At 44.8% G+C, this 25568-nt stretch overlaps 1 protein-coding gene across 5 annotated transcripts in view; it reads right to left on the bottom strand.

Moving 5' to 3' along the window:
• The window catches only part of ZFYVE26 (zinc finger FYVE-type containing 26), a 70537-nt gene extending 56412 nt beyond the window's left edge, over window positions 1-14125 (bottom strand). For all 5 annotated transcript variants that reach the window (XM_073348397.1, XM_073348400.1, XM_073348398.1 and 2 more), the window contains exons 1-9: window positions 13892-14125; window positions 12780-12991; window positions 10769-10847; window positions 9876-9965; window positions 6057-6609; window positions 5677-5807; window positions 4718-4882; window positions 3302-3390; window positions 2830-2990 (exon numbers count right to left, since the gene is read on the bottom strand). In XM_073348397.1, coding sequence (XP_073204498.1) covers window positions 2830-2990; window positions 3302-3390; window positions 4718-4882; window positions 5677-5807; window positions 6057-6609; window positions 9876-9965; window positions 10769-10847; window positions 12780-12973 — 1462 coding nt within the window. In that variant the 5' untranslated portion in view covers window positions 12974-12991; window positions 13892-14125. The remainder of the gene's footprint in view (window positions 1-2829; window positions 2991-3301; window positions 3391-4717; window positions 4883-5676; window positions 5808-6056; window positions 6610-9875; window positions 9966-10768; window positions 10848-12779; window positions 12992-13891) is intronic.
• Window positions 14126-25568: the final 11443 nt, after the last annotated feature.

Genomic DNA, 25568 nt, shown 5'->3' with positions numbered 1-25568 from the left:
TTCCCAGCTTGTTTTGCAGGCAGAAAAGGTGTTAGTCCCTTCTTATCACATTAAAACAGCAGAGCTGAATACAGTGTACAAGTCACCCCCAGCTCATCAGGGAACAAAACACACAGGTAGTAGCATATTATGGCATTTCTGCTTTCAGTACAACTTATGCTCCCTATGTAGATAAATGTACTGGTTTCTAATAGATAGTGTATTATTGTACAGTAGTGGTCCTCAAACACTACCATTTAAAACAATGTTACAGTAGTGTTTGGGACCACTACTGTACAACAGAGTAGTACTTTTTTATAGTAGTACTTTTTTATGGTAGTGCAGCGTGCGTATTCATGAACTATTCAAAACCAATATACTGGAGTCACATAATGCCTATGGTCCTGTCCAAACACTGGGAGCTGAACTGCAATAGCTAGAACAGTGTTTGAACTATGTTAATTAAAGTGCTCAATCATTGTTTCCATGAAAACCAAGAGCACAGATTTTTCTGAGAATGATGCCATAAAACGAAGGAGTTTTACAGAAAATAAATCTGCCAGTGTAAGCACACCCTAAGATCCATCATTGCAGTTCTACTGGTGGTAGTAATGGTGGAGCGTAGACAGTACTCGGGTGTTTTTACCATCCTGTCCTCTAAGGGTATGTCTACACTGCAACTAAATACCCGCCGTTGGCCTGTGTCTGTTGACTCGGGCTCATGGGTCCCAGGCTGTAGGGCTGTCTAATTGTGGTGTAGATGTTCGAGCTTGGGCTGGAGCCCAGGCTCTAGAACCCCACAATGGGGGAAAAGAGTCCCAGAACCTGGGCTCCAGCCTGAGTGTCTACACCCCAATTAGACAGCGCCCCCATAGCCCAAGCCGCATAAGCCTGAGTCAGCAGACACAAACACCCGCTGCTGGCCTAATTGCAATGTTGAAAACACCAGTCTCCAGTCTGTAGTGATACATCCTCTCTTGCTAAAATAATGGTGGGAGATTTTCAGAAATGCGTAAGTGCAGACACAACCACACAGACTAGAGCAGAGTTTGACTCACATGGGTTTCCAGAAAAAGTCTTCATCCAGACTATTCGAACATAAATCATCATCTCACTGTGTCTCTGAACACCGTTATAACTGAAACATTTTATTTGGGCCCTTTCCACATTGGAAGCAGAAGTGCAACAGCTGCTAATAGGGCTATGTTTAGACTAGTCTTTTTTTCCTGAAACTTCCCACCATTGTAGTTCTGTAGGTGGTAACAACTGCAGGAATGATAGTTTAGGAAAGGTGGCTGCTGGTGTTTTAGCCAGGTATCATATAACCCTTACTCCAGTCTGTGCATTTGACAGCACTTTGTGTCTGGTCCGTTTCATTGTTTTGTTCATGGTCAATTATACTGTCTCATGCACTAAAAAAGACATTACCCTGATACACTGATCTGAGAGGGAAGCTCAGAAGCATGCTCTTCCCCAGGAGGGTGTTAACCAGTAACAGCAGCAGCAAAATTAAACTAAGCCAGCAGCAGACAGGTGCATGCACAGGAAGGAAGCGAGGTGGGTGGAAGCCTTTTCCTGGTATGTGCTGCTATTTTTGGGCCCACCCAAATTACCCTTCTAATCATCATCATCAGAGTAGAATAAACTCAGTTTTTTTAGACTTCCCGTCCCCCCACTCTTTCAATTTCAGGATACGCTATCTAAATTTACCTGTCAGGAAGCTGAATTGTAAAAGAATTCACAGTCACAGCACCCCTTTTAAATGCAAGTCTCTTAATTCACCCCTGAACTGGAAGAAAAGGGAAGGCTTAATTTTCATTAACTAGTTCTGTAAATTAAAGTGATCTTAGAGAAGTGAAACCAGGGCTAGAATTATCCTTCTGTGCAGCTGCATGACTCAGGCAGATCTAAGTGGCCTGAGTCTTCCCACCCCAGAGAGGTCTCTTAGTGTTTCATCAGCAGACATTTAAAGGTGGAGTCCTATATTATAACAGAGATGCTAATAAACATCTAACTCAGAGAGGAGTAATGCACTAAGTTAATGTAATGGCACAGCAGCAAAATAAGTCTCAATAACAGGCCTTGGGGGAAAGAAAAAAAAAAAAGATCTTGCTGACTGAGTATGATAATTACAACAGAATTGAAAGAAGAAAAAAGAAAAGCGGGGGGGGGGGACCGACCCCAGAAGAATGCCCCAGGTTGGGTTTCCTCCTAGGCCTATCTCATGACCAACTGCAGCCCAACATTTACCTCTGCTCTGTTTCACAGACATTTATTTGAACAGGCCCAGGGAGCCGGAAGGGGAGAGAGAGATAAACCTCTGTTCATTAGGGGCACTAATTGATCTCCAACTCCCTGTCATAAGCCCACACACACACACAAAGTTAAAAAATAGGATGCCACCATCTTGACACTTTGTGGTAGGAGATAAAGAACTGGCTTCCTTTTAGAGAGCAAAAGAAATCAGGAAGATTCAGCATTACTGCAAATTCTTTCATTGAAAATTGTTGGTTCATTTAAACAACTCAACTTGAAATTACCCATTCCATACACAGACACACACAGCTCCCGCATGCAGGGGAAAAACAAAAACCAAGCTAACTGGGTTCCATAACCTTCTCATAGGAGACAGTTCTCCTTTAAAATGGAAATTGGTGAGAATCACTTTCCTACACCCTATGGAGTTGGGTTTAAGTTCTGCTAAGTGATATGTTTATGATTTGCAAATTGCAAGTTGTATGCACTGATCCTTCCAGACGGGAGTACTATCAGCATGATGAGAAATTTAAAGGTATATGCTGAGTGGACTCTGCAGAAGGCTACCTTTAAATGACATTCCTACTCATTTACCCTTTGTCTGCTGGTCTCTGGCTGGAACCTTCTGAAGAAGCTCAATGACATCCTCTTCATTCAGGGCCAGAAGGTTGGTGAGGTGATGAAGAGAGTAGAGTGCAGAGTGGCAATCCAGACTGTACAAGTGTTGCAAAAGAATCTTCTTTGGGATAGTAATACTACAAGAAAAAGCAAGACTAATCAAAATGGTGAAAATGCGTCCACCACCTGAACCTTGTCTCCACCAAGGATCTTCCAGTATTAACACTGACTCAACTTGCGAATTTAAAAAAATTAATTAAAAACATAGACAAGCATCAAGTCTCTATAGCTTATGGCCACTAATGGAGACATGGCATAGATATTGTATACTTGGCATTTGTATATTAAACATCTACATATGTAATTCTGACTACGTGGGGAGCCTTTGTCAAAATACATGGTTTGTAAAAAAAAAAAAAAAAAAAAAGAGTGCTTCTGGCTGTTTCACCTGTTTTGCTGTGTGCACCATTCAAGAACCTCCACTTGAGCCCACAGCCCATCACAGAACTCTTTTAATACTGAGTCATTGCACAGACCCTGTTAGAGAGAGACAGAGCAAATTAGCCTCAGCTAACATAAAATGAAGAGATCACATTTACACCAGATCCCTCTACCTTACCAAGAATAGCACAAAATCAGAGTTTGGTTCACATGTGTGATGTTTAATGGCTAAAGGAATCTTAACATATTTAGATGGGCAGATTTCTGCACCTTTACTTTATTTACACATTAAAGCAACAAAATAGAGGATAGATAGCTGCATTTTGTTTTGAAGGGGCCCTGTTAAGGTTAAGCAATCTAAACTGGACAGTCATTTTTTCCAGTCTGTAAGCTCATCCCTGTAGCTTTTAACATTTTATTTGTAAAGAGAATCTAGTGCTTCTGAAAGATACTACAGGACTTATATCTCCAAAGCTGTCACTCTAGTTATATACCCAGAATGGATACTGTATGGGTTAGAAGTACACGCTGCCTACAGACTCACCTCCAATATGCCTATGTTCTGCTATGGATGCCTGCTCACTAAACACTGATCTGAGACTGTGCTATCTTATACAGGTCACCGACCAGGCATCAGACGGTAACTCCCTTAAGACATTATTGACCTGGGATGGAGTTCAATCAATGATCTAGAAGAGAAAGGCTCAGTATCCCATATCAGTTGTCCAAGGCAACCACTCACCAATACTGCTCGGATTGGAACTACAGGCTTAGTGTTTAAAAGCTCTGCATACCCAGAAAAGGAAGAAGATTCCAAAATAAAGTGGACCCTCTAGTCTCAGCTCTAACATTTAGGCTACTGTGGATTTTATTTTGGGCATTCAGGATTAAGTAGATGGCACCGCTCAACTCAGATCAATAGTGTCTACAAGTTCAGTGGCACATGTGAAATGGACTAAGTTGTCTCAATGCAGTTCCTGGGCATAAGTACCCACAATACAAAGTCAAAACCACTGGCACTATTTGGCCTTGAGTTTCTGAGGTCAAGGACTGAATGGGCCCTAGAGAATGGCCTCGAGGACCCCATTCAGGTCATAGTTGAGGCACACTGATGAAGATGTAGTGAAGACGAACTTGCAATGCTGCTGCCTGTACACTATTTGTTTTAAGGAAAAGTTTGTTTTTATAAAACCTTTTAAAAAGAGGTTGAAAATCCTAACCAGAGGATTCACCCTTACATCTTCCATTTGGAAAGACATTTAAAAGTCCAGAATCTCAGTTTATGCAGTTAATCAAATCTGAAGTCTCTAAAATGAGACTTGTTCTAACAATCCAAGCAACTAATTTAAAATAACTGGAATCAAATTGAACGGTCAGTCATAGCATTCAGCCATTTCAACCTGCTCTCCACTCACGTACTTGCCTGAGTTTTGTGAAGAGCATACAACAAGTTTTTTGCTGATTCTAAGCTGTGACAGTGAGTCCACCCTAGCAATACTAGAAGACGGCTGAGGGGGTTGAATTCTCGACTCAGTAAGCTGCTCAAGCCTGAGAAGTCTTCCCTTTTTAATAGTGTTAATGCAATCACCTAGAGAACAAAAAGGAAGAAAGCATCCGTTATTCTAAAAATGCAGAATCCTGCTAGGGTGGTGGTGGACTGTCACAATAGTAGTTTCAGAAAGTAGTTTAACTTCCTCAAACCCAGATTTTACAGGCTTTATTTGGGCTACAAAGAAAAGGAGTCACTCTAAGTGGAAGCCAGAGAATCAATCCACCCCCTCTCCAATTCTGCATATTTTAAATAGGTTTTATGCAGAAACTAGTGGAGTTTTTGAGCCAGTAACAGAATAAATCTTGGCTCATCTGTCTGGATTCCTGTGCCCTCAATACACGTCTTTATTTGTGCACTTTTATCTCCAATAGCACCTTTCACCCCAGGCTCTCAAGTGCTTCACAAGTATCCATTTAACTCCACAACCCTTTTGTGAAGCATCATTATCCCCATTTTACATATGGGGTACTTGAATCACAGAGAGGTTATGTTGCTGCCAAGGTTACTCAGTGAATCAGTGGGAATCCCTGGCATGGCTGGGAGTAGAATACAGGAGTCCCATCTCCCACGTTCTCTGTTCTATCCATCAGACCACACTGGTTTAAATCTTCCAGACACCTCCATGCCAATATCTTAAATCATAGAGATGAAACACTGCAGATGGGTCAACAGATAATAAAAACCCACTGCTAGTTAGCTAATCTCTTGGTACCAAAAGTCAGGACACCTGAAGACCTCTAATCAAATGTAAAATGTTCTAATGCTGGAATCCTGGTGCAAACTTGATCCACTACTGGGTTTTCCCCTCCCTATCATATTTATTGCCATACCAGAATCTGCTCCAGAAAGTGCTTGCTGCTGCTCAGGCAGTAGAAATAGGCAGTCTTCCAAGAATAAACCTCTTCAGGCTCTGAGAACAAAGCCAGCATTACCCGCTCTGTTTCCAACTGCTCAGATGAACCTGAGAGACACATAAATGGGATTACTTTCAAACACAGAGAGCTACCTCTGAAGAAAGCAGGCCCTGGGCAAGGTTTACAGCAGTAGAACAGTTAGGGAATCACTAAGCAAAAGCCACATTCAGACTCCATAACTAAGTCTCCATAACAAAAAATCCCTATGTGGCCAAACTCCCATCCCTTCCTCCCGCCAACCTTTCTTGCCTGCAAAGTCTCAATGGTCCAGCTTTTAACGAGAAAACAAAACAAACCTTTTCCTGGCAACTTTGGCCCCAGCAGTTTCTCTCTTGTCCTCTCTGTGAAGACGTTGCTGTACAGACTGAGCAAGGCATGGCTCTGCTTCCTCAGTATGCAGCCCAGTAACCTCTCTTCCTTCAGTGGGCTTCCTTCAGCCCAGCAAGCATCCAACAGCTCCCTGCACAAGTGTCGGAGCTCGCCAGTCTGATGCTCCACTTCAAAATGCAACACGCTAAGGGCACTGTAAATAGCATCTACTGTCTCACTCTGATCCAATTCTCCTGAGGATTTGGGATACTGCTGAAGCCTCTGCAGAGATTTTAAGGAGTCACGGAGAAAGTCAACGTAGATATTCTGCAGACAGCAGCTGTGCTGGAGTGCAGAGCTGGGTGTGCCAGGTTCTCCCTGCAGGAACTCCAGCAGGGCTTGTGCCCGCCGGGGAGCCCTCAACAAAAGCTTCCGGAGAGCAGAGGTTGCTTCCACACTGAATCTGTAAGTGCGGCCATCTCTTTTCTTTCTGTCCGATTCATGCTTGCTCTGGACACATTCAAATGCTTCGAACAGCTCCTGGGAGGAAACAGACAGATACGATCGGGGGCCTGAATGCCACTTGGTTTTCACACACACATTAAAAAAATATAACCAGATATACAACAAATTTAAAGATTCAATAGACATCCACTTGGAACCATTAATTTACCTTGGCAACCAACTCTGCTACAGGAATTCAGAACTACAGGCATTCAGTTTCAATCCCAAAATAATGCACTTTTTGCGAACACACGCCATCAATGGTTATGACTCCCAAGAAGCTCAGATGCTGCATACTGGCTCACCTAGTCCAGAGTCCTGTCTATAATAGTGATCAAATCTGGATGTTTAAAGTATAAAACTCCCATAATGCTCCTAACTACAATACTGCATTATTGAGGGAGTTTCTTACCGTTCCCCTTCTGGTGGTCCGCTTATGAAATGAGGATACGGAGTCCTTATGATTTTCATCCTAACTAGAATCATTGCAGATCCTATTAACCATTAGCAACTAGTCTTTTTTAAAAATCTTACAAAAGTAAACATTCAGCCAACAATTAAAAATCTTTGAAAGGCAAATCCCCATCCAAATATTTGGTTTATTAAAAACAAAAGAGTTTTTAAAACCTATTTTACTTTCCACCACTGGTGCTGTTTGAATTTTTTTTTTTTTTTTTTAAGTATAGACACTGGAATTTTTTGTTTTTAATTACGGAAACCTTCCTACTGTATGAAAAAAGTACTTCACAAAACCCAAGTTTTTATTAAAGTGTCCCACTGATTTTGTTACTTTGGCAGCCAGATCCAGGTTTTCCTTCATTCATCTTTCAAAGTGTCTATTGGTTTCCTCCCCCACCTTCCATAATTTCAAAACCAAAAGAATTAGCATGGTGCAAAGAGAAAAGCAGAAGTATAGACCAGACAATTACATTCAGCAAATACTTGCAGCTGGTTAATACCAATAAGGAAGAAGTATTGTTTAGGCTGATGTAAGGAGATAAAGTTAGAGATAATGAGATGAAGCTGAGCAAAGGCTGATTATTAGAAGAAACCTCCTGTCTGAGATCTAGAACACTGTGGAACAATCTAACAAGTAAAGTCATGGAAACCTGCACTGTGTGGGATATTGAAAATGAGCTAGATAGAGCACTGGAGAATTATTACAGACAGTAACAGTGTCCTGGGCCCAATGGACGTATTTCTGTACTTCATACAAAATGATCTCCCAAGATACAGGAGCCCTTGTATCCATTGCAACCTACAGTCAAACCTTGTTAGTAAAGGCACTTTTACTCCAGTCTGGTCTACCATATTAGTTCTTTCAGGCTGGGGTCAGTAAACCTAATGGAAGTCTGGATTTGTGACCCCAAGAACACTATGAAGAGAGTTCCTACTCCCCAAATGCCTTTGAGATAAGTTTGCAACATTCCACTGTTATTGTATTTAAAGGGCTTTCACAAACCCTAACCTCTTTACAACTCCCCTCAACGCACGAAATCCCAATTGAGATGGAGCGAGCAGAGACAAATCATTTCAGTGTGATTTCAAACTATCAGCCTGACATTATGATCTGATGAAAGGGGTACAAAATAGGTAAATAAGAGGACAGAGTCCCATGGTGAAACCATACCAGCTACATCCTTTGTAGAACTGGCATGCAGCTTTCCTCCCCATCAGCCCTACTGAAGGGGTTCTCCACAACAATCACTGTGCAGCTGGCTGCAGCCTCTTGAACTGCACCACTGAGATCCCCCAATTCTGGCAGCAACCTTTTTAAAACCACAAATTTAATAATTTGCTCCAGTATCTTTCTAGGTATCAAAGTTAGGCTGACTGGTCTATTATTCCACAAGTCCTCTTGGATCCTCTTTTTAAATACAGGCACTATATTTGTTCTTCTCCAGTCCTCTGGGACCTCACCTTTCCTCCAACAATTTTCAAAGATAATTGCTAATGGTTCCAAGATTGCTTCAGCTAGTTCTTTAAGCACCCTAGGATGAATTTCATCAGGTCCTGCTGACTTGAATACATCTAACTTAGCTAAATATTCTTTATCCTGATCCATGCCTTGGCTTGCATTCCTTCCTCCTTGTTGTTATTAATTGTGTTGCGTATCTGGTCACCATTAACTTTTTTAGTGAAGATGAAGCAAAATAGGTATTAAACTCCTTAGCCTTCTTGAGGTCATCCATTTTAGCTCTCCTTCCCCAACATGGCCAGACAGCTGTGTCAGCTCCATTGTCTGGAGTCAAACCTCAACTTGACTTTGAGTTGGAACAAAAAGCAGAATGGTAGAGGACAATAACAATTTAAAAAACAAGGGCAGTTCTGGTCACTATGGATTTCAAAGCCTACCAGTAAGAAGGTTCAGTGATTCATTGTGTTCGTACACTAGCCTTTCCTCTATTGAGGCCCAAATTCATATCCTACATTAAGTCAAGATGTGATGCTTCTAAGCTAGTGCCCATTTCTGCAAGTCAGAAAGCTACCATACAAATAGTAGTCTCTGTCCAGGGAAGCCCCAAGGCTGATGTAGCAGGAAGTGACATGAGGACTGAGGTGCACAGACAGTTGCATATGGGGATGTATGACCGTAACAGCAGAGGCAGCTGGAGGTCAGGAGTCAGGATTGTTAGCAAGGCTATGGAAAGAAGCTTGCTCAGCACCTGCCTACATTATCCCCTCTATAGCCAGAATCACCATTATATATGCCAAATTCACTACCTAGAGCAGGGGTCTCAAACACGTGGCCTGCAAGCCACATGCCCGCCAAGCTCCTCCCACCCCTCCTCCCCTGAGTTATTTCCTACGGCCGCCAAGCTCCCCTCACCCGCTGCCCCCCCCAGTGTGCCACGTCCCTGCTCCTCTGCCTACCTCCAGGTGCTTTGCACTTTCCAGGAGGGAGTGGGGAGCTGCACGCTCAGGGGAGGAGGTGGAGAAGAGGCGGAGCAGGGGTGGGGATTTGGGGAAGGGGTTGGAATAGGGACTGGGAGGGGGCAGAGTTGGGGTGGGAACTTTGGGGAAGGGGTGGAGTGGGGGCAGGGCCAGGGCCAGGAGCAGGAGGGGTGTGCTTTTGAATCTTTATATGAAAGGGTGTCAGTAATGTGGCCCTCATGGTGATTTCAGTTTGAGATCCTTGACCTAAAGTGAGTAAACTTGAACTGCCCTCACATTCAACTGTCTTTATTTTATGCAGAGAAGACCAAAGGTACATTAATGTCTCAAACACAAGGTCAGTCAAGTTAACTCATAGCATTAAGTTTCATCCTAAGAATGATCAATATATCAGGCACTCAGCTCACCTTTAGGACTTCATCTGAGACATCCTTTTGCAGTTCTTCTAAGAGGAGTAAGAATTCAGTTTCTCTCTGGAGAACAGCTGGAATTATTTTCTGAAGTTATCAGGAAAAGAAAAAAAGATAAAAGAATAGGGCAGATGTGAGCCACTATCTTAGGTTTACAGGTAAAAAACCCAAAACCTTATTTAATTGTTATTTTAGGGCAGACATCTTCAGAGATATTTATTTTATTGGGGATTAAAAGTCCTTTCTCCCATCCTAAGATATCTAGGGGTTGTTCCTGCACCAACAGATTCCATTCTTTATTTCCAACAACTTAGCTAGCAACTATCACTTCCCCATAACCCCTTTGGGATAGGGTCACCTTTCCTCAAAGATCATGAAAATTCATGAACCTAGGCAATGGGGTCAGAGGAATGAAAAAAATGAGGAAAGAAACACATGACCAATCTTCCCCTTTTTGAAGGCCTTGTTTCTTTCTCCCTCATGCAGTGTGCTAGCTGCCTACCACTCTCCTCCCCATAGTTTTGTATATGTAAACTACATACCCTGAAAGTATGCCATTTGTAAAGCATTGTGCAATCCTTGGTTTATTTCATCTTTTGGGGATAAAAGGGGCTATAGAAATGTAAGTTACTAACTCATGCTGTCTATTCATAAGAACATCTCACACTGAGTATGCACATTAAAAAGCTAACTCACATGGCCTCAAAAAATAATCCCAAAACACTTATTTTAATTTCTTGCTAAGTTTAATGGAAAATGGTCTAAGGAACCAGTTGACATTATTAATAGCAGTAAGTCTCAAATTTTAATAGGCAACTACAAAATTTATTATTTTTCTGTTTACAAACATTATTTTCCATTTGGAGATCAACTAGAACAAACTTCTTTACCTGATCCCACACCAGCCATTTCTTGAGAACAAGGAGCCAAAGCCAAGCAAGTCTCTGAGGGCTGTAATTCTGTCCACACCTGCAGAGGTAATAGCATATACCATCAGTTTCAAACATCTAGGCACCAAAACAAATCTCTACCCACTTCACAGTAGGAAAAGTTGCCCCACAGAGCCAGTGTATGCCGTGTTGCCAGTACCAAGTATAATATATTTATTTTTCTCATGTCTGTTGGCAACACCAATTTAATTGTGTTTTTTCCTCCAAACAAAAATGATTCCCAGAATGCTGTCTGTGTAGTTGATACTCAAAAATTATTACCAAAAAGTTATACAAAACTTAAAAAGAAATATTTGATACTTTTTTCAAAAGTAAAAAAAGTTGACATTTTTTAAGTTCCCCTGAAGTGTCAGAAACCCAACCTTAATAGCCTCATGCAAGTGCTTGAGAAGTCAAGAGAAAAAACAAGTGAAACTAAAGGTTGTTTCACTATTCAAACTGAGAAATGTGAAAAGTAGACAATTTAAGTGGTGAGAAATAAGATTTTTAAACAGTTTCAGTTTTAATCATCTCAGGTATTTAGTAGTAAGCCAACATTTTAAATAAATAGGTTGATCATCTTCTAAACAAAAAGCACTCAGTGTCAGCACCATTACAATTCTAAAACAGACTCCCTCTCCTCCAACTCACATTATTTCAGTGAAGTCTTTCAAAATTGACCTTTGCTAGATTTCTGCATGATCTTGTGCTTATACCATCATTTTCTCTATTGCATATATGAACATGGTTGTAAGCTTACTGAGGCTGGGTCCCCTACATATATTAGTGCAACTCTGAGCAGGTCAGCACTCAAATGTTAACTATAATAATGGAATGCATGAAGGAAAAAACACTGGCAAGGAAGCATGTTCTGCTTCAAGGATTCTAAGCAGGGCCGGATTAACTCTCCTGTAGGCCCGGGCCTATTATATTTTGTGGGGTCCCTGTATACAAGTCTTTTTCCTAATTTAAAACAAAATCATCACAATTGTGGCATCGAGGCTATTAATGCTATACTAAACTTGCCTTTTAATTTACATAAAGCCATTCTGTACTTACATTTCAGTCTTAAAACATGTAGAATATAGTTTAGTTAATTCAAAATAGCCTACTTCTTACCTTAGAACAGCTGAGATATTAGTTTCTTTCTGAGAGGGAGTTGGGTGCAGGAAGGGACTCCAGGCTGGGGCCGAGTGTTGGGATGCAGGAGAGGGTGAGGGCTCTGGGAGGGCTCCAGAGGCAAGAGGGGGCTCCAGGCTTGGAAAGGGGTGCAGGAAGGGGTGCAGGGCCTGGTAGGGAGTTTGGGTGCAGGAGTGAGCTCCAGGCTGGGGCAGAGTGTTGGGGTGCAGGAGAGGGTGAAGGGTGCAGGTTCTGGGAGGGAGTTTGGTGCAGGAGGGGATGCGAGGTCTGGGAGGGAGTTGGGTGCAGGTGTGGATTCTGACCTGGAGAAGAGGGTTGGGGTGCAGTAGCGGGTGTGAAGTTCAGGCTCCGGCTGGGAAGCGCTTACCACAGGCAGCTCCTGGCCGGTTGCACAACACGGCTCAAGCAGGCTGCCTGCCTGCCTACCATAGCCCCACGCTACTCACGGAAGTGGCTGGCTGCTGGCACGTCTCTGGGGAGAGGGGAACAGCTTGTCTCCGTGCGCTGCCTAGGCCAGTAAGCGTCACCCCCACAGCTCCCATTGGCTGGTTCCCACCAGGGGCCGCAGAGACGTGCAAGCAGCTGGTTGCTTCTGGGAGCGGCATGAAGCCACAGCGAGCAGGCAGCCTGCCTGAGCCCTGCTGAGCCGGAGCCCCCCATTAGCCCAGGGCTGCAGCCCCTAAAGCCCCTGCATTAATCTGGCCCTGATTCTAGGGGTCCATTATAGTAAGAATAAAGAATCAGCCTCAATTTCTGACAATTGCATCACATACATCCTGTTTAACACAGTTCTACTTCCACCAGTTAGACAAAAATCCCACACAGCACTTACCTTAACTGAGATGGACAAGCTATTAGAGACTGCAGAATAGCTGTAACTTTCTCAGAGCCATCCCCCTGCCACAGATGTAACTGAGGAATACAGGCCTGTGCTAGCTCCCAGTCTCCCCGCTGTACACATTTACAAAAAAAACAGAAAAGATGTTCCAGAGAGGCTGCTTCCTCATTACCAAATGGATGCATCATCCCACTGTGACTGGACTCCTGGGGACAGGAAGGAAAAAAAAAAAAAGGAAGAAAAGAAAAACCATCCAGAGGTAAGTCACAGCAAATCTTCCCTCAGTGCTCCTGGAACAGAACAGATCTACAATCAGAAACCAAGCTGCAGCTATTTAAGTGTTTTAAAGTTTGGAATGCACTTCCAGCCAGTGATAAAATCAATACCACAGTATTTGTTCAAGTAGGTGATTTAAACATTATCCCTGTGAAACATGCACTGATACTTGCTTAGAGTCAATACTCTCAGGAAACAGGAAGGATCAATTTGTTTGTTTATTGAGAGCATAGCGCTAATAAAGAACTCTGACTTCAGTAGGGAAGGTAAAATGTGGTATCTTGACAACCGTAGTGAACAGAGCAGCTACAGCATGAGCAGTTCCATCTCAAGCTTTCTCCACACTGGGAACTTCTCACCCCTATATATTAACCTGCCAAGGTGTCTCAGTCAGTCATGATCTAGAGAGATCATTTTAAGGGAGACGAGAGTTTAGTCTCCATCGTCTAGTCATTCAAAATACAAATGACAAGTAGCACAAGAATTGCCATACCAGATCAGACCAGGGGTGCATCTAATCTAGAATCCAGACTTGACTTAGCAGCTGCTTAGAGAAAGGTACAAGAAACCCCCCAACATGGTCCTTTATATTTATGACACAGACATTAGGACGTGGTCAGAGATTCACCAAACACTTTCGCAGGGCTACCTTCCCCCACCTCACACACCGTGTCAGCCCTCCCATCACTGGATTTCCCCACCGCGCTCCCCATCCTCTGCTGTCCTACCCCTGAACCAAGGACCTGGGTCATCAGCCCTCCGCCCACATCCAGAAATCCCCCCGCTAGCCGGCTGCCTCTCGTGCCCCGTCCCAGTGCCCGCCTGGTCACCTGTCTGGGATGAGTGGAGACCAGGAGATCCGCGTCGGATAGGATGGGCCAGGCTGCGCTGCCCTGCCCTGCACTAGACACACAGCTCTTAGGGAAGACCCAGGGGTGGTGGATCGGTCCAGCTCCCCCTGCGCACTCAGGGGCTATGGGACGGTCCGCACTGATTGCATTCCCCAAGCTGAGCAGCCTAGTGCCGCGGCCATCTTGAAAGACGAATCAGGTGACTTTCCCAACAGCCGGCACACCCAAAACGGCGAGCGCTTATTGGTCAAACAGGATGAATATGTAAATAATGTGCCTTCTTTCTTTTAGAGGCACTGAAGCCTCACAGGCGCCATGACTGACGTGGGCAAAGAAACCACATGTCAATGCCATAGAGCTAACCCCACGCAGGGACCGCTCCTCCCACCGTCCCCGAGCCGGACTCCCCGCAGGCTCCACCCAGCGGCCAACGTAGCCCCGCCCCGGGTGCCCCAGAACTAGCCTCTCCTGAACCAACCGACCCGCCCCCTGAGCCCCGCCCCTCGTTCTCCGGCCCACTGAGCCGCTCAGCCTGTGGCTGGAGAGGCGGGAATCGCGTCACGTGCTGCTGACTGTTACTCGCAGGAGCCGCCCTGGCCTGGGGCAACAGGCTTGAGGCGAGGCCGGCGCGTGCTCCCTCCCTCCGCTTCCCAGTGACCCGGTACCGCAGTTCCCCATGGGAGGGCCGCTGTGCGCCGAGCTATTCCCCTCAGACCTTGCCGGGCCTGGGGGCTCCTAAGGCCCCACCACCCAGGATGAGGCTTTACCCGTAGCTTGCTCTGGAGCCGGCCCGCTGGCTGAGCCCCGCCGTGGCCCGCTCACAAGAGGGCAGAATGGATGAAAAATACATGACTGAAAAATTGCCATTTGGTAGCCTTTTGCAGCCAAGGTTGTAAATGACCACGTAGGGTGCAGTGGAGACTCAGCAAGACTTCCCTCTGGCTCAGCCTCACTGATCTGGCTCTTTTCTGGCGTCTGTTTGGGCACCAATCTGCAGCCATTCCTCCAGGACACGGTTGTGTGCTTCTTCCATCATAACCAAACACAAGCTGGGACATATGAGAGGGCTTGCTTGTTTGATAATTTATTTTATTAACATTGTAGTTGTCTTAACTTGTAGCTAAACAGCTTGGTAATAGCAACCATAATATAATGGAACATACCTGTGGGAGGGAAAACATCAAAGACACCTACCACAGTAGCATTTAACTTCAGAAAGGGGAACTACACAAACAGGGGGAAGTTAGTTAAACAAATTAAAGGGTACAGTCACAACACCTTGCAAGCTGCATGGAAACTTTTAAAAAACACCATAATAGAGGCTCAAATTAAATGTATTCTCCATATTATAAAACATAATACAGGGATCCAGCAACCTTTGGCACAAAGCCCATCAGGGTAATCAGCTGGCGGGCTGTGAGACATTTTGTTTACCTTGACCATCTGCAGGCATGATCTCCCGCAGCTCCCAGTGACCGTGGTTCGCCATTCCTGGCCAATGGGAGCTGCGGGAAGCTGTAAGTGGCTATCAGGCACTATAAGTGGCGAGAGGCAGAAAGGTATCTTTTAAAAATTGGAATTTAAATCCTACTGAGGAAAATAGAAAGGAGCATGAACTCTGGCAAGTTTAAAAAAATGTAAAAGTATAATTAGGTGTAACACCTACAGACCCTGGCCATTGGCAGGCAGGATCAAACCTGGGACTTCTGGAGTTAAATGCATGAGCTTTTACTGCATGAGCTAAACATCATGTGCCCTTTAGCTAAGTCTGTAGAATAGACTCATTAATCTGTCTCTAAGTGCTATCAGTACTAGATGGAACAGTACACCACACCCAGGTGGTGTGTGGGTTACATAGGAAGGCTAAAAAAGAATTTGAAAAGCAACTACCCAAAGACTCAAAAACTAATAGCCACCCCACAAAAAAGTACATCAGAAGCAGTAAGCCTGCCAAACAATCAGTGGGGTCACTGGACAATCAAGGAGCTAAAGAAGCACTTGAGGATAAGGCTATTGTGAGAAACTAAATGAATTCTTTGCATTGCTCTTCACTGCAGAAGATGTAAGGGAGATTCCCACACCTAAGCCATTCTTTTTAGGTGACAAATCTGAGGAACTGGCTCATATTGAAGTGTCAATAAAGGAGGTTTTGGAACAAATTGATAAACAGTTATAAGTCGCCAGGACCAGATGGTATTCACCCAAGAGTTTTGAAGGAACTCAAATATGAAATTGCAGAACTATTACCTGTGGTATGTGTTGTCAGTAGCTACCGGTGTGGTGCTCTGCTCTTGTTCGATGATAACAGTCGGCTGCATGCATGTTCCCTCTGTGTGCTGTCCCAGCTCTGCGCAGATAGCTAACACAGCAGACCCTGAGAGAACCCCCAATGACCACAAACTCTAGTAAGGTACGAAGGCACGTTGGCCAGGTTTATTGTCGAAGAGAAACACAATCTCTAGCCCCGCAGTTCATATAACTTATATAACCTATATACGGTTTGTTGCTAGTCTCTATGTGCTCCCTGGCAATGGACTCAGCTCAGTCAGTGGCGGGACTTTCCACTGCCCCCTAGGCTGGAAAAAGACATCCACTCAGGGATGCATTCTTAAACACAGGTACAAACAAGTTACATAACACTCTTGACGTATTGAGGTGCAACCCCTTTACGTAACAATGCACCACCCTTCTACGCAGTAAGGTGCTGCCTTTCACCTTGTACATGTTGGTTCGAACAAAACAACTCTATCCATCATACTGGCCTTTTGCCCCGTCCTTGTTATCTATGTGGATGGTATAAGAATGTTCTTGTACCATTTGTGTATGGCTCTGGTATCTAATACACTTTAGATATATGTTTATGCAACAGCATATCTTTATGCAACATCAGCCCTTTCCTTGCCAGCTTCTGTGAGCAGGGCCTGCCTCTGGCTCGCAGCTTAACTTTGCTTTATGTTAGCAAAGTCTTGACCATTACTTTAGTTCAGGCCTTAGGTCTCATACCAGGCCTCTGATACCAAAAGGTTTATGTTTCAGGGCCTCAACTTACTACAGTATGTAAGCTATCACTTCAGTCAGCTTCTGTACCAGATGACTAGACGAGGATAGCTAATGTGACCAATTTTTAAAAAAGGCTCCAGAGGCAATCCTGGCAATTAGAGGCTGGTAAACCTGACTTCAACCCCAGGGAAATTGGCTGAAACTATAGTAAAGAACAGAATTTATCAGATACATAGATGAAAACGATTTGTTGGGGAAGAGTCAACATGGCTTTTGTAAAGGCAAATCATGCCTCATCAAACAGAATTCTTGGAGGGGGCGGGCGTCAACGAAGGACTAGGATGATCCAGTGGATATAATGTACTTGGACTTTCAGAAAGCCTTTTAAAAGGTCCCTCACCAAAGGCTCTTAACCAAAGTAAGCAGTCATGGGATAAGAGTGAAGGTCGTTTCATGGATCAATAACTGGTTAAAAGACAGGAAACAAAGGGTAGGAATAAATGGTCAAGTTTTCAGAATGGAGAGAGGTAAATAGTGGTGTCTCCTAGGGATCTGTACTGGGACCAGTGCTGTTCACCATATTCATAAATGATCTGAAAAAAGGGGAGCAGTGAGGTGGCAAAATTTGCAGATGATACAAAATTATTTGAAATAGTTGAGTCCAAAGCAAAATCCAAAGAGTTACAAAGGGATCTCACAAAACTGGGTGACTGGGCAACAAAATGGCAGATGAAATTCAATATTGATAAATGCAAAGCAATGCAGGTTGGAAAACATAATCCTAACTATACATACAAAATGATGGAGTCTAAATTAGTTGTTACCATACTAGAAAGAGAACTTGGAGTCATTGTGGATAGTTCTCTGAAAACATCCACTGAATGAGCAGCAGCAGCCAAAAAAAGCTAACAGAATGTCAGGAACCATTAGGAAAGGGATAGATAAGACAGAAAAGATCATAATGCTATGATATAAATCCATGGTATGCCCACACGTTGAATACTGCATGCAGTTTTGGTCACCCGATCGCAAAAAAGATATAGTAGAATTGGAAAAAGTAAATAGAAGGGCAACAAAAATGATTAAGGGTATGGAACAGATTCCGTATGAGGAAAAATTAAAAAGACTGGGACTTTCCAGCTTCGAAAAGAGACGACTGAGAGAGGGTATATGATAGAGATCTATAGAATTGTGAATGGTGTTGAGAAAGTGAATAAAGAAGTGTTATTTACTGCTTCACATAATACAAACACCAGGGTCACCCAATGAAAGTAATAGACAGCAGGTTTAAAACAAACAAAAGCAAGTATTTCTTCACACAACGCACAGTCAACCTGTGGAACTCATTGCCAGGGGATGTTGTGAAGGCCAAAACTATAGCAGGGTTACAAAAAAATTAGGTAAATTCAAGGAGGGTAGGTCCATCAATGGTCATTAGCCACGACAGTCTGGGATGCAACCCCATTAGGGTGACCAGATGTCCTGATTTCATAGGGACAGTCCCAATATTTGGGGCTTTTTTTTATATGGGCTCCTATTACCCCCCACCCCCGTCCCGATTTTTCACACTTATCTGGTCATCCTAAATCCTTTGCTTTGGGTGTCCCTAGCCTCTGATTGCCAGAAGCTGGGAGTGGACGATGAGATGGTTCACTCTGTGATTGCCTGTTCTGTTCATTCCTTCTGAAGCACCTGGCATTGGCCACTGCAGCAAGACAGGATGTTGGGCTACATGGACCATTAGTTTGACCCAATATAGCTGGTCTTACAGTTTTTAAAAATATGTTAATTCAGTGCTTTGTCAGAGGCATTATATTGAAAGCCCTGGGGAATTAAATCTTTTGCATATTGAGGGATAGCTCAGTGGTTTGAGCATTGGCCTGCTAAACCCAGGGTTTTGAGTTCAATCCTTGAGGGGGCCTGTCACGGTTCCTCCCCCACTCTGAACTCTAGGGTACAGATGTGGGGACCTGCATGAAAAACCTCCTAAGCTTATCTTTACCAGCTTAGGTCAAAACTTCCCCAAGGTACAAAATATTACACCCGTTATCCTTGGACTGGCCGCTACCACCACCAAACTAATACTGGTTACTGGGGAAGAGCTGTTTGGACGCGTCCTTCCCCCCAAAATACTTCCCCAAACCTTGCACCCCACTTCCTGGACAAGGTTTGGTAAAAAGCCTCACCAATTTGCCTAGGTGACTACAGACCCAGACCCTTGGATCTCAAGAACAATGAACAATCCTCCCAACACTTGCACCCCCCCTTTCCTGGGAAATGTTGGATAAAAAGCCTCACCAATTTGCATAGGTGACCACAGACCCAAACCCTTGGATCTGAGAACAATGAAAAAGCATTCAGTGTTTTACAAGAAGACTTTTAATAAACAATAGAAGTAAATAGAAATAAAGAAATCCCCCCTGTAAAATCAGGATGGTAGATATCTTACAGGGTAATTAGATTCAAAAACATAGAGAACCCCTCTAGGCAAAACCTTAAGTTACAAAAAAGATACACAGACAGAAATAGTTATTCTATTCAGCACAATTCTTTTCTCAGCCAATTAAAGAAATCATAATCTAACACATACCTAGCTAGATTACTTACTAAAAGTTCTAAGACTCCATTCCTGTTCTGTCCCTGGCCAAGACGACTACAGACAGACACAGACCCTTTGTTTCTCTCCCTCCTCCCAGCTTTTGAAAGTATCTTGTCTCCTCATTGGTCATTTTGGTCAGGTGCCAGCGAGGTTACCTTTAGCTTCTTAACCCTTTACAGGTGAGAGGAGCTTTCCCCTGGCCAGGAGGGATTTCAAAGGGGTTTACCCTTCCCTTTATATTTATGATACGCCCCCTAAATCTCAGCTAGGGTGAAACACTGGCTGGGATTTCTTCCTGGAGCTCTAGGAAAACAGAGTTAATAAGACACATGCATCTCTAAATATACTACCAAGTACATAAAGACTAACAATATTTTCCACATCTCAAGGACGATTTTAACCAGTTGATTCTGGGAAACTTTCACGGGAGAGTGCATCAGCCACTTTGTTAGAAGCTCCTGAGATGTGTTGGATGTCGAAATCAAAATCTTGGAGAGCTAAACTCCACCGAAGAAGTTTTTTGTTAGTTTCTTTGACGGTGTGAAGCCACTTTAGTGCAGCATGGTCGGTTTGCAGGTGGAAACGCCGTCCCCAAACATATGGGCGTAGCTTTTCCAGAGCGTAGACAATGGCATAACATTCTTTTTCAGTGACTGACCAGTTGCTTTCCCTCTCAGACAGTTTTTTGCTGAGAAACACTACAGGGTGGAATTCTTGATCAGGTCCTTTCTGCATTAAAACTGCTCCCACACCACGCTCGGATGCATCTGTGGTTACTAGGAACGGTTTGTCAAAGTCTGGGGCCCTTAGTACAGGGTCAGACATGAGTGTCGCTTTAAGCTTGTTAAAGGCCTTCTGACACTTTCCGGTCCACTGAACAGCATTTGGCTGTTTCTTTTTGGTTAAGTCTGTCAGTGGGGCAGCGATTTGGCTGTAGTGCGGTACAAATCGTCTGTAATAACCGGCCAAGCCTAAGAAGGATTGAACCTGTTTCTTTGACTTTGGGACAGGCCACTTTTGGATAGCATCCACTTTGGCCTGTAGGGGGCTGATAGTTCCTTGACCCACCTGGTGTCCAAGGTAAGTCACTCTGTTTAGGCCTATTTGACACTTCTTAGCCTTAACAGTTAGTCCTGCCTCCCTTATGCGCTCAAGGACTTTTTGTAGATGTTCCAGGTGGTCTGCCCAGGAATCCGAAAATATGGCCACATCGTCAAGGTAGGCGACTGCATATTCTCCTAATCCCGCTAGGAGACCATCTACAAGTCTTTGGAAAGTGGCGGGTGCATTTCGCAGCCCGAAAGGGAGTACATTAAATTCATACAGCCCGAGATGTGTGATGAAGGCTGACCTTTCCTTGGCAGATTCATCTAGCGGTACCTGCCAGTACCCCTTGGTTAAGTCCAAGGTAGAGATGAACTGGGCCCGTCCCAGTTTCTCTAATAGTTCATCAGTGCGTGGCATTGGATAGTTGTCTGGGCGAGTTACAGCATTTAGCTTACGGTAGTCCACGCAAAAACGTATTTCCCCATCTGGTTTGGGAACTAGAACCACTGGAGATGCCCATGCACTTTCAGAGGGGCGGATTACACCCATCTGTAACATATCCTGGATCTCCCGTTCTATAGCAGTTTTAGCTTGAGGAGACACCCGGTAAGGGTGGACCCTAATTGGGTGAGCATTACCTGTGTCAATGGAGTGGTATGCCCGTTCAGTCAGTCCTGGGGTGGCTGAGAACGTTGGCGCGTAGCTAGTGCACAGCTCCTGGATCTGCTGTCGCTGCATACGCCCAAGGGTCATGGAGAGGTTCACCTCTTCCACACCACCAGCACATTTCCCTTCGTAATAGACACCTTCAGGCCACTCAGCGTCGTCTCCTCCCTGGGCTGTAAACTGACAAACCTTTAATTCTCTGGAATAAAAGGGCTTTAGAGAATTAATATGATACACCTTAGGCTTTCGGTTGGAGGTGGGGAATGCTATGAGATAATTAACAGCTCCCAGGCGCTCCTGGACCACGAATGGCCCTTCCCACGATGCTTCCATTTTATGGGCCTGGAGCGCCTTTAAGACCATGACCTGGTCTCCTACTTTGAAGGAACGCTCTCTGGCATGTTTATCATACCAGGCTTTTTGCTCTTTTTGAGCATCCTGTAAGTTTTCTCTAGCAAGGGCTAAAGAGGTTCGGAGGGTGTTTTGTAGGTTGGTTACAAAGTCCAGAATGTTAGTTCCTGGAGAAGGTGTAAATCCCTCCCATTGCTGCTTCACCAACTGCAATGGCCCCTTAACCTCACGGCCATATACAAGTTCAAATGGGGAAAACCCTAAACTGGGATGTGGTACAGCTCTGTAGGCAAAGAGCAACTGCTGCAATACTAGGTCCCAATCATTGGAGTGCTCATTTACGAATTTACGTATCATGGCCCCCAAAGTTCCATTAAACTTCTCCACCATGCCATTTGTTTGATGATGGTAAGGAGTGGCAACCAAGTGATTTACCCCATGAGCTTCCCAAAGGTTTTTCATAGTTCCTGCCAGGAAATTAGTCCCTGCATCTGTGAGGATGTCGGAGGGCCAACCTACCCTGGCAAAAATGTCTGCTAGTGCCTGGCACACACTTTTAGCCCTGGTGTTGCTTAGAGCTACTGCTTCCGGCCATCGGGTGGCAAAATCCATGAAAGTCAGTATGTACTGCTTTCCTCTGGGTGTCTTTTTCGGAAAAGGACCCAGAATATCCACAGCTACTCGCTGAAATGGAACTTCAATGATGGGGAGTGGCTGGAGAGGAGCTTTGACCTGGTCTTGGGGTTTTCCCACTCTTTGGCACACCTCACAAGACTGGACATAGGTAGAAACATCCTTGCCCATTCCCTCCCAGTGGAATGACCCCCCCAAACGGTCTTTGGTCCTGTTCACCCCAGCATGGCCACTAGGGTGATCATGGGCTAAGCTCAAGAGCTTGGCCCGGTATTTAGTTGGAACTACCAACTGTCTCTGAGGATGCCAGTCTTCCTGGTGTCCCCCAGAAAGAGTTTCCTTGTATAAAAGTCCTCTTTCTACAACAAACCTGGATCGATTAGAAGACCTGAGAGGCGGTGGGTTGCTCCGTGCCGCCGTCCACGCTCTCTGGAGGCTTTCATCTGCTTCCTGTTCGGTCTGGAACTGTTCCCTTGATGCTGGAGACATCAGTTCCTCATTGGATTGGGGACATAGGCTTGGTCCCTCTGGAAGCGATATAGGGGATGGAGCTGTTTCTGTTGACTGTGAACCGCTCTCCGCTGGTGCACTATGTTGGGATTCAGGCTCCGGCTGAGCCTCTTGTGTAGGGTTATCGGCTGCTGCCAGTTCAGGTTCGGTGGGGCCCTCTGGTGTTGAGGTTGCAAGTACTGGATTCAGTGCTGGCACGGGGTCTGGTGTTGGTTGTTTGGCTGGTTCCGGTTCTGGGACTGGTTCCGTCTGGGTCTCTGGGACTGGATCCACTACTGCTGTTGCAGACATTGGCCTGGGGTCTGGGTCCATCACCTCTGACCGGGCCCTGATAGAAGTTTCCGGAACAGAGCTAGGCCTCACGGCTTGTTTAGCCTGGCTGCGGGTGACCGTTCCCACCCTCTTGGCCTGCTTCACGTGATTGGCCAAGTCTTCCCCCAACAGCATGGGGATGGGATAATCATCATAGACTGCAAAAGTCCACATTCCTGACCAGCCCTTGTACTGGACAGGCAACTTGGCTGTAGGCAAATTGAAAGAGTTGGACTTGAAGGGTTGAATCGTCACTTGGATCTCTGGGTTGATTAAATTGGGGTCCACTAAGGAAGCATGGATAGCTGACACTTGTGCTCCGGTGTCCCTCCACGCGGTGACCTTCTTCCCGCCCACACTCACAGTTTCCCTCCGCTCCAAGGGTATCTGGGAGGTATCTGGGCCTGTGGACCTCTGGTGTGATTCCGGTGCAATGAACTATAATCTGTTGGGGTTCTTGGGGCAGTTGGCCTTTACATGCCCCAGCTCGTTACATTTAAAACATCGTCCAGCTGACGGGTCACCGGGGCGAGGTGGGTTGCTGGAGAACGGGGTGGTGGGACGATAAGGGGTCTGGAGGGTTCTTTGGGAGGTAGGTGGGGCTTTGGGCGGCCCCCGGTAATAGGGTGTGGTCTGGGGTGGTCCCTTCTGGTCTCCGCTCCAACTGCGACCAGTTTTCTTCTTCTCTGCCACCTCCACCCATCTGGCTCCAATCTCTCCTGCCTCGATTACAGTTTTGGGTTTCCCATCTAGGATGTATCTTTCTATTTCCTCAGGAACACCCTCTAAGAATTGTTCCATTTGCATTAGGAAGGGCAAATTTACTGGAGATTCAACACTTGCTCCTGATATCCAGGCATCCCAATGTTTCACAATGTGGTAGGCATGTCGGGTAAATGACATGTCTGGTTTCCACCTTAGGGCTCGGAACCTCCGACGAGACTGCTCGGGTGTTATCCCCATTCTGACTCTCGCCTTGGATTTAAACAGTTCATACTTGTTCATATGTTCTTTAGGCATTTCAGCTGCCACCTCAGCTAAGGGTCCACTGAGCTGCGGCCTCAGCTCTACCATGTATTGGTCAGTAGAGATGTTGTACCCAAGGCAGGCCCTTTCGAAGTTTTCTAAGAAGGCCTCAGTATCATCACCTGCCTTGTAGGTGGGGAACTTTCTGGGATGGGAAGTGGTACCTGGAGAAGGATTGCTAGGGTTTGTTGGTATATTCTGCTGGGCCTTTATCCTCTCCATCTCCTCCACATGCTTCCTTGCCTCCATTTCCCTCTTGTGGGCAGCCTCCTGTACCTCCTTCTCCAGCCGCATGAGTTCTATCTGTCTTTCATGTTCCCTTTGTTTTTCCTCAGCCTGAAATTTGGCTAATTCCAGCTGTAGTCGAGCCGAGGATTTGGCCATTCTAACCTCTCTGTTTTTAACTAACTTTACACCCGAGGTTTAGAAATAAACAAACAAAACTTGGCTGTAAAATTTTGCTGTGCTGGAATAGAATACCTATTCTCTGATAGTGATTGTCAGCCTACAGAAAAAGACAATTCCCTTGTCTCTGCTCTGGGCCCAAATTAAAGCAAAAAACCTCCAACTACTTGGAAACCTGCTTACCCAGCCCAAAGAAAAAAAAAATTTCTTTTCAAACCTGTGCTCCTTGTAAAACAAAAAAAAATCAAAATCCTAAAAAAAACCCTGCCACTTTTGTCTCCAGGCAAATGGGTAGAGCACACACCCCCTATTTACTTTTAGGAAGAAAAGAAAAAAAAAACCTCTGGGTTGGAAGACTGTGAATTTCCCTGCAGGAGTTAAGTACCCTGCCTCCAGGCAAAGAAAACCTGCAATTCACAAGATAATCCCCCTTTGTCTCTGCTTGGCCACAAAGCAGAGAGAAACCAAGCTGCTTTCAGTTTCAAAGCTGCTTTCTGGACTTCCTAAAAATTCCTTTTTAAAATCTGTATTTCTAGTTCAAAAAATCTCAACTGGATCTCAAAATGATTTCAGGTTAATCCCACCACTGTGCCACCATGTCACGGTTCCTCCCCCACTCTGAACTCTAGGGTACAGATGTGGGGACCTGCATGAAAAACCTCCTAAGCTTATCTTTACCAGCTTAGGTCAAAACTTCCCCAAGGTACAAAATATTACACCCGTTATCCTTGGACTGGCCGCTACCACCACCAAACTAATACTGGTTACTGGGGAAGAGCTGTTTGGATGCGTCCTTCCCCCCAAAATACTTCCCCAAACCTTGCACCCCACTTCCTGGACAAGGTTTGGTAAAAAGCCTCACCAATTTGCCTAGGTGACTACAGACCCAGACCCTTGGATCTCAAGAACAATGAACAATCCTCCCAACACTTGCACCCCCCCTTTCCTGGGAAGTGTTGGATAAAAAGCCTCACCAATTTGCATAGGTGACCACAGACCCAAACCCTTGGATCTGAGAACAATGAAAAAGCATTCAGTGTTTTACAAGAAGACTTTTAATAAACAATAGAAGTAAATAGAAATAAAGAAATCCCCCCTGTAAAATCA

This window comes from Lepidochelys kempii, chromosome 6 (genome assembly GCF_965140265.1).
Source record: "Lepidochelys kempii isolate rLepKem1 chromosome 6, rLepKem1.hap2, whole genome shotgun sequence".
In the NCBI taxonomy this organism is placed as follows: domain Eukaryota; kingdom Metazoa; phylum Chordata; order Testudines; family Cheloniidae; genus Lepidochelys; species Lepidochelys kempii.
Note: the sequence above shows the minus strand (reverse complement) of the source record. Positions and strands in the feature narration are given on the sequence as shown.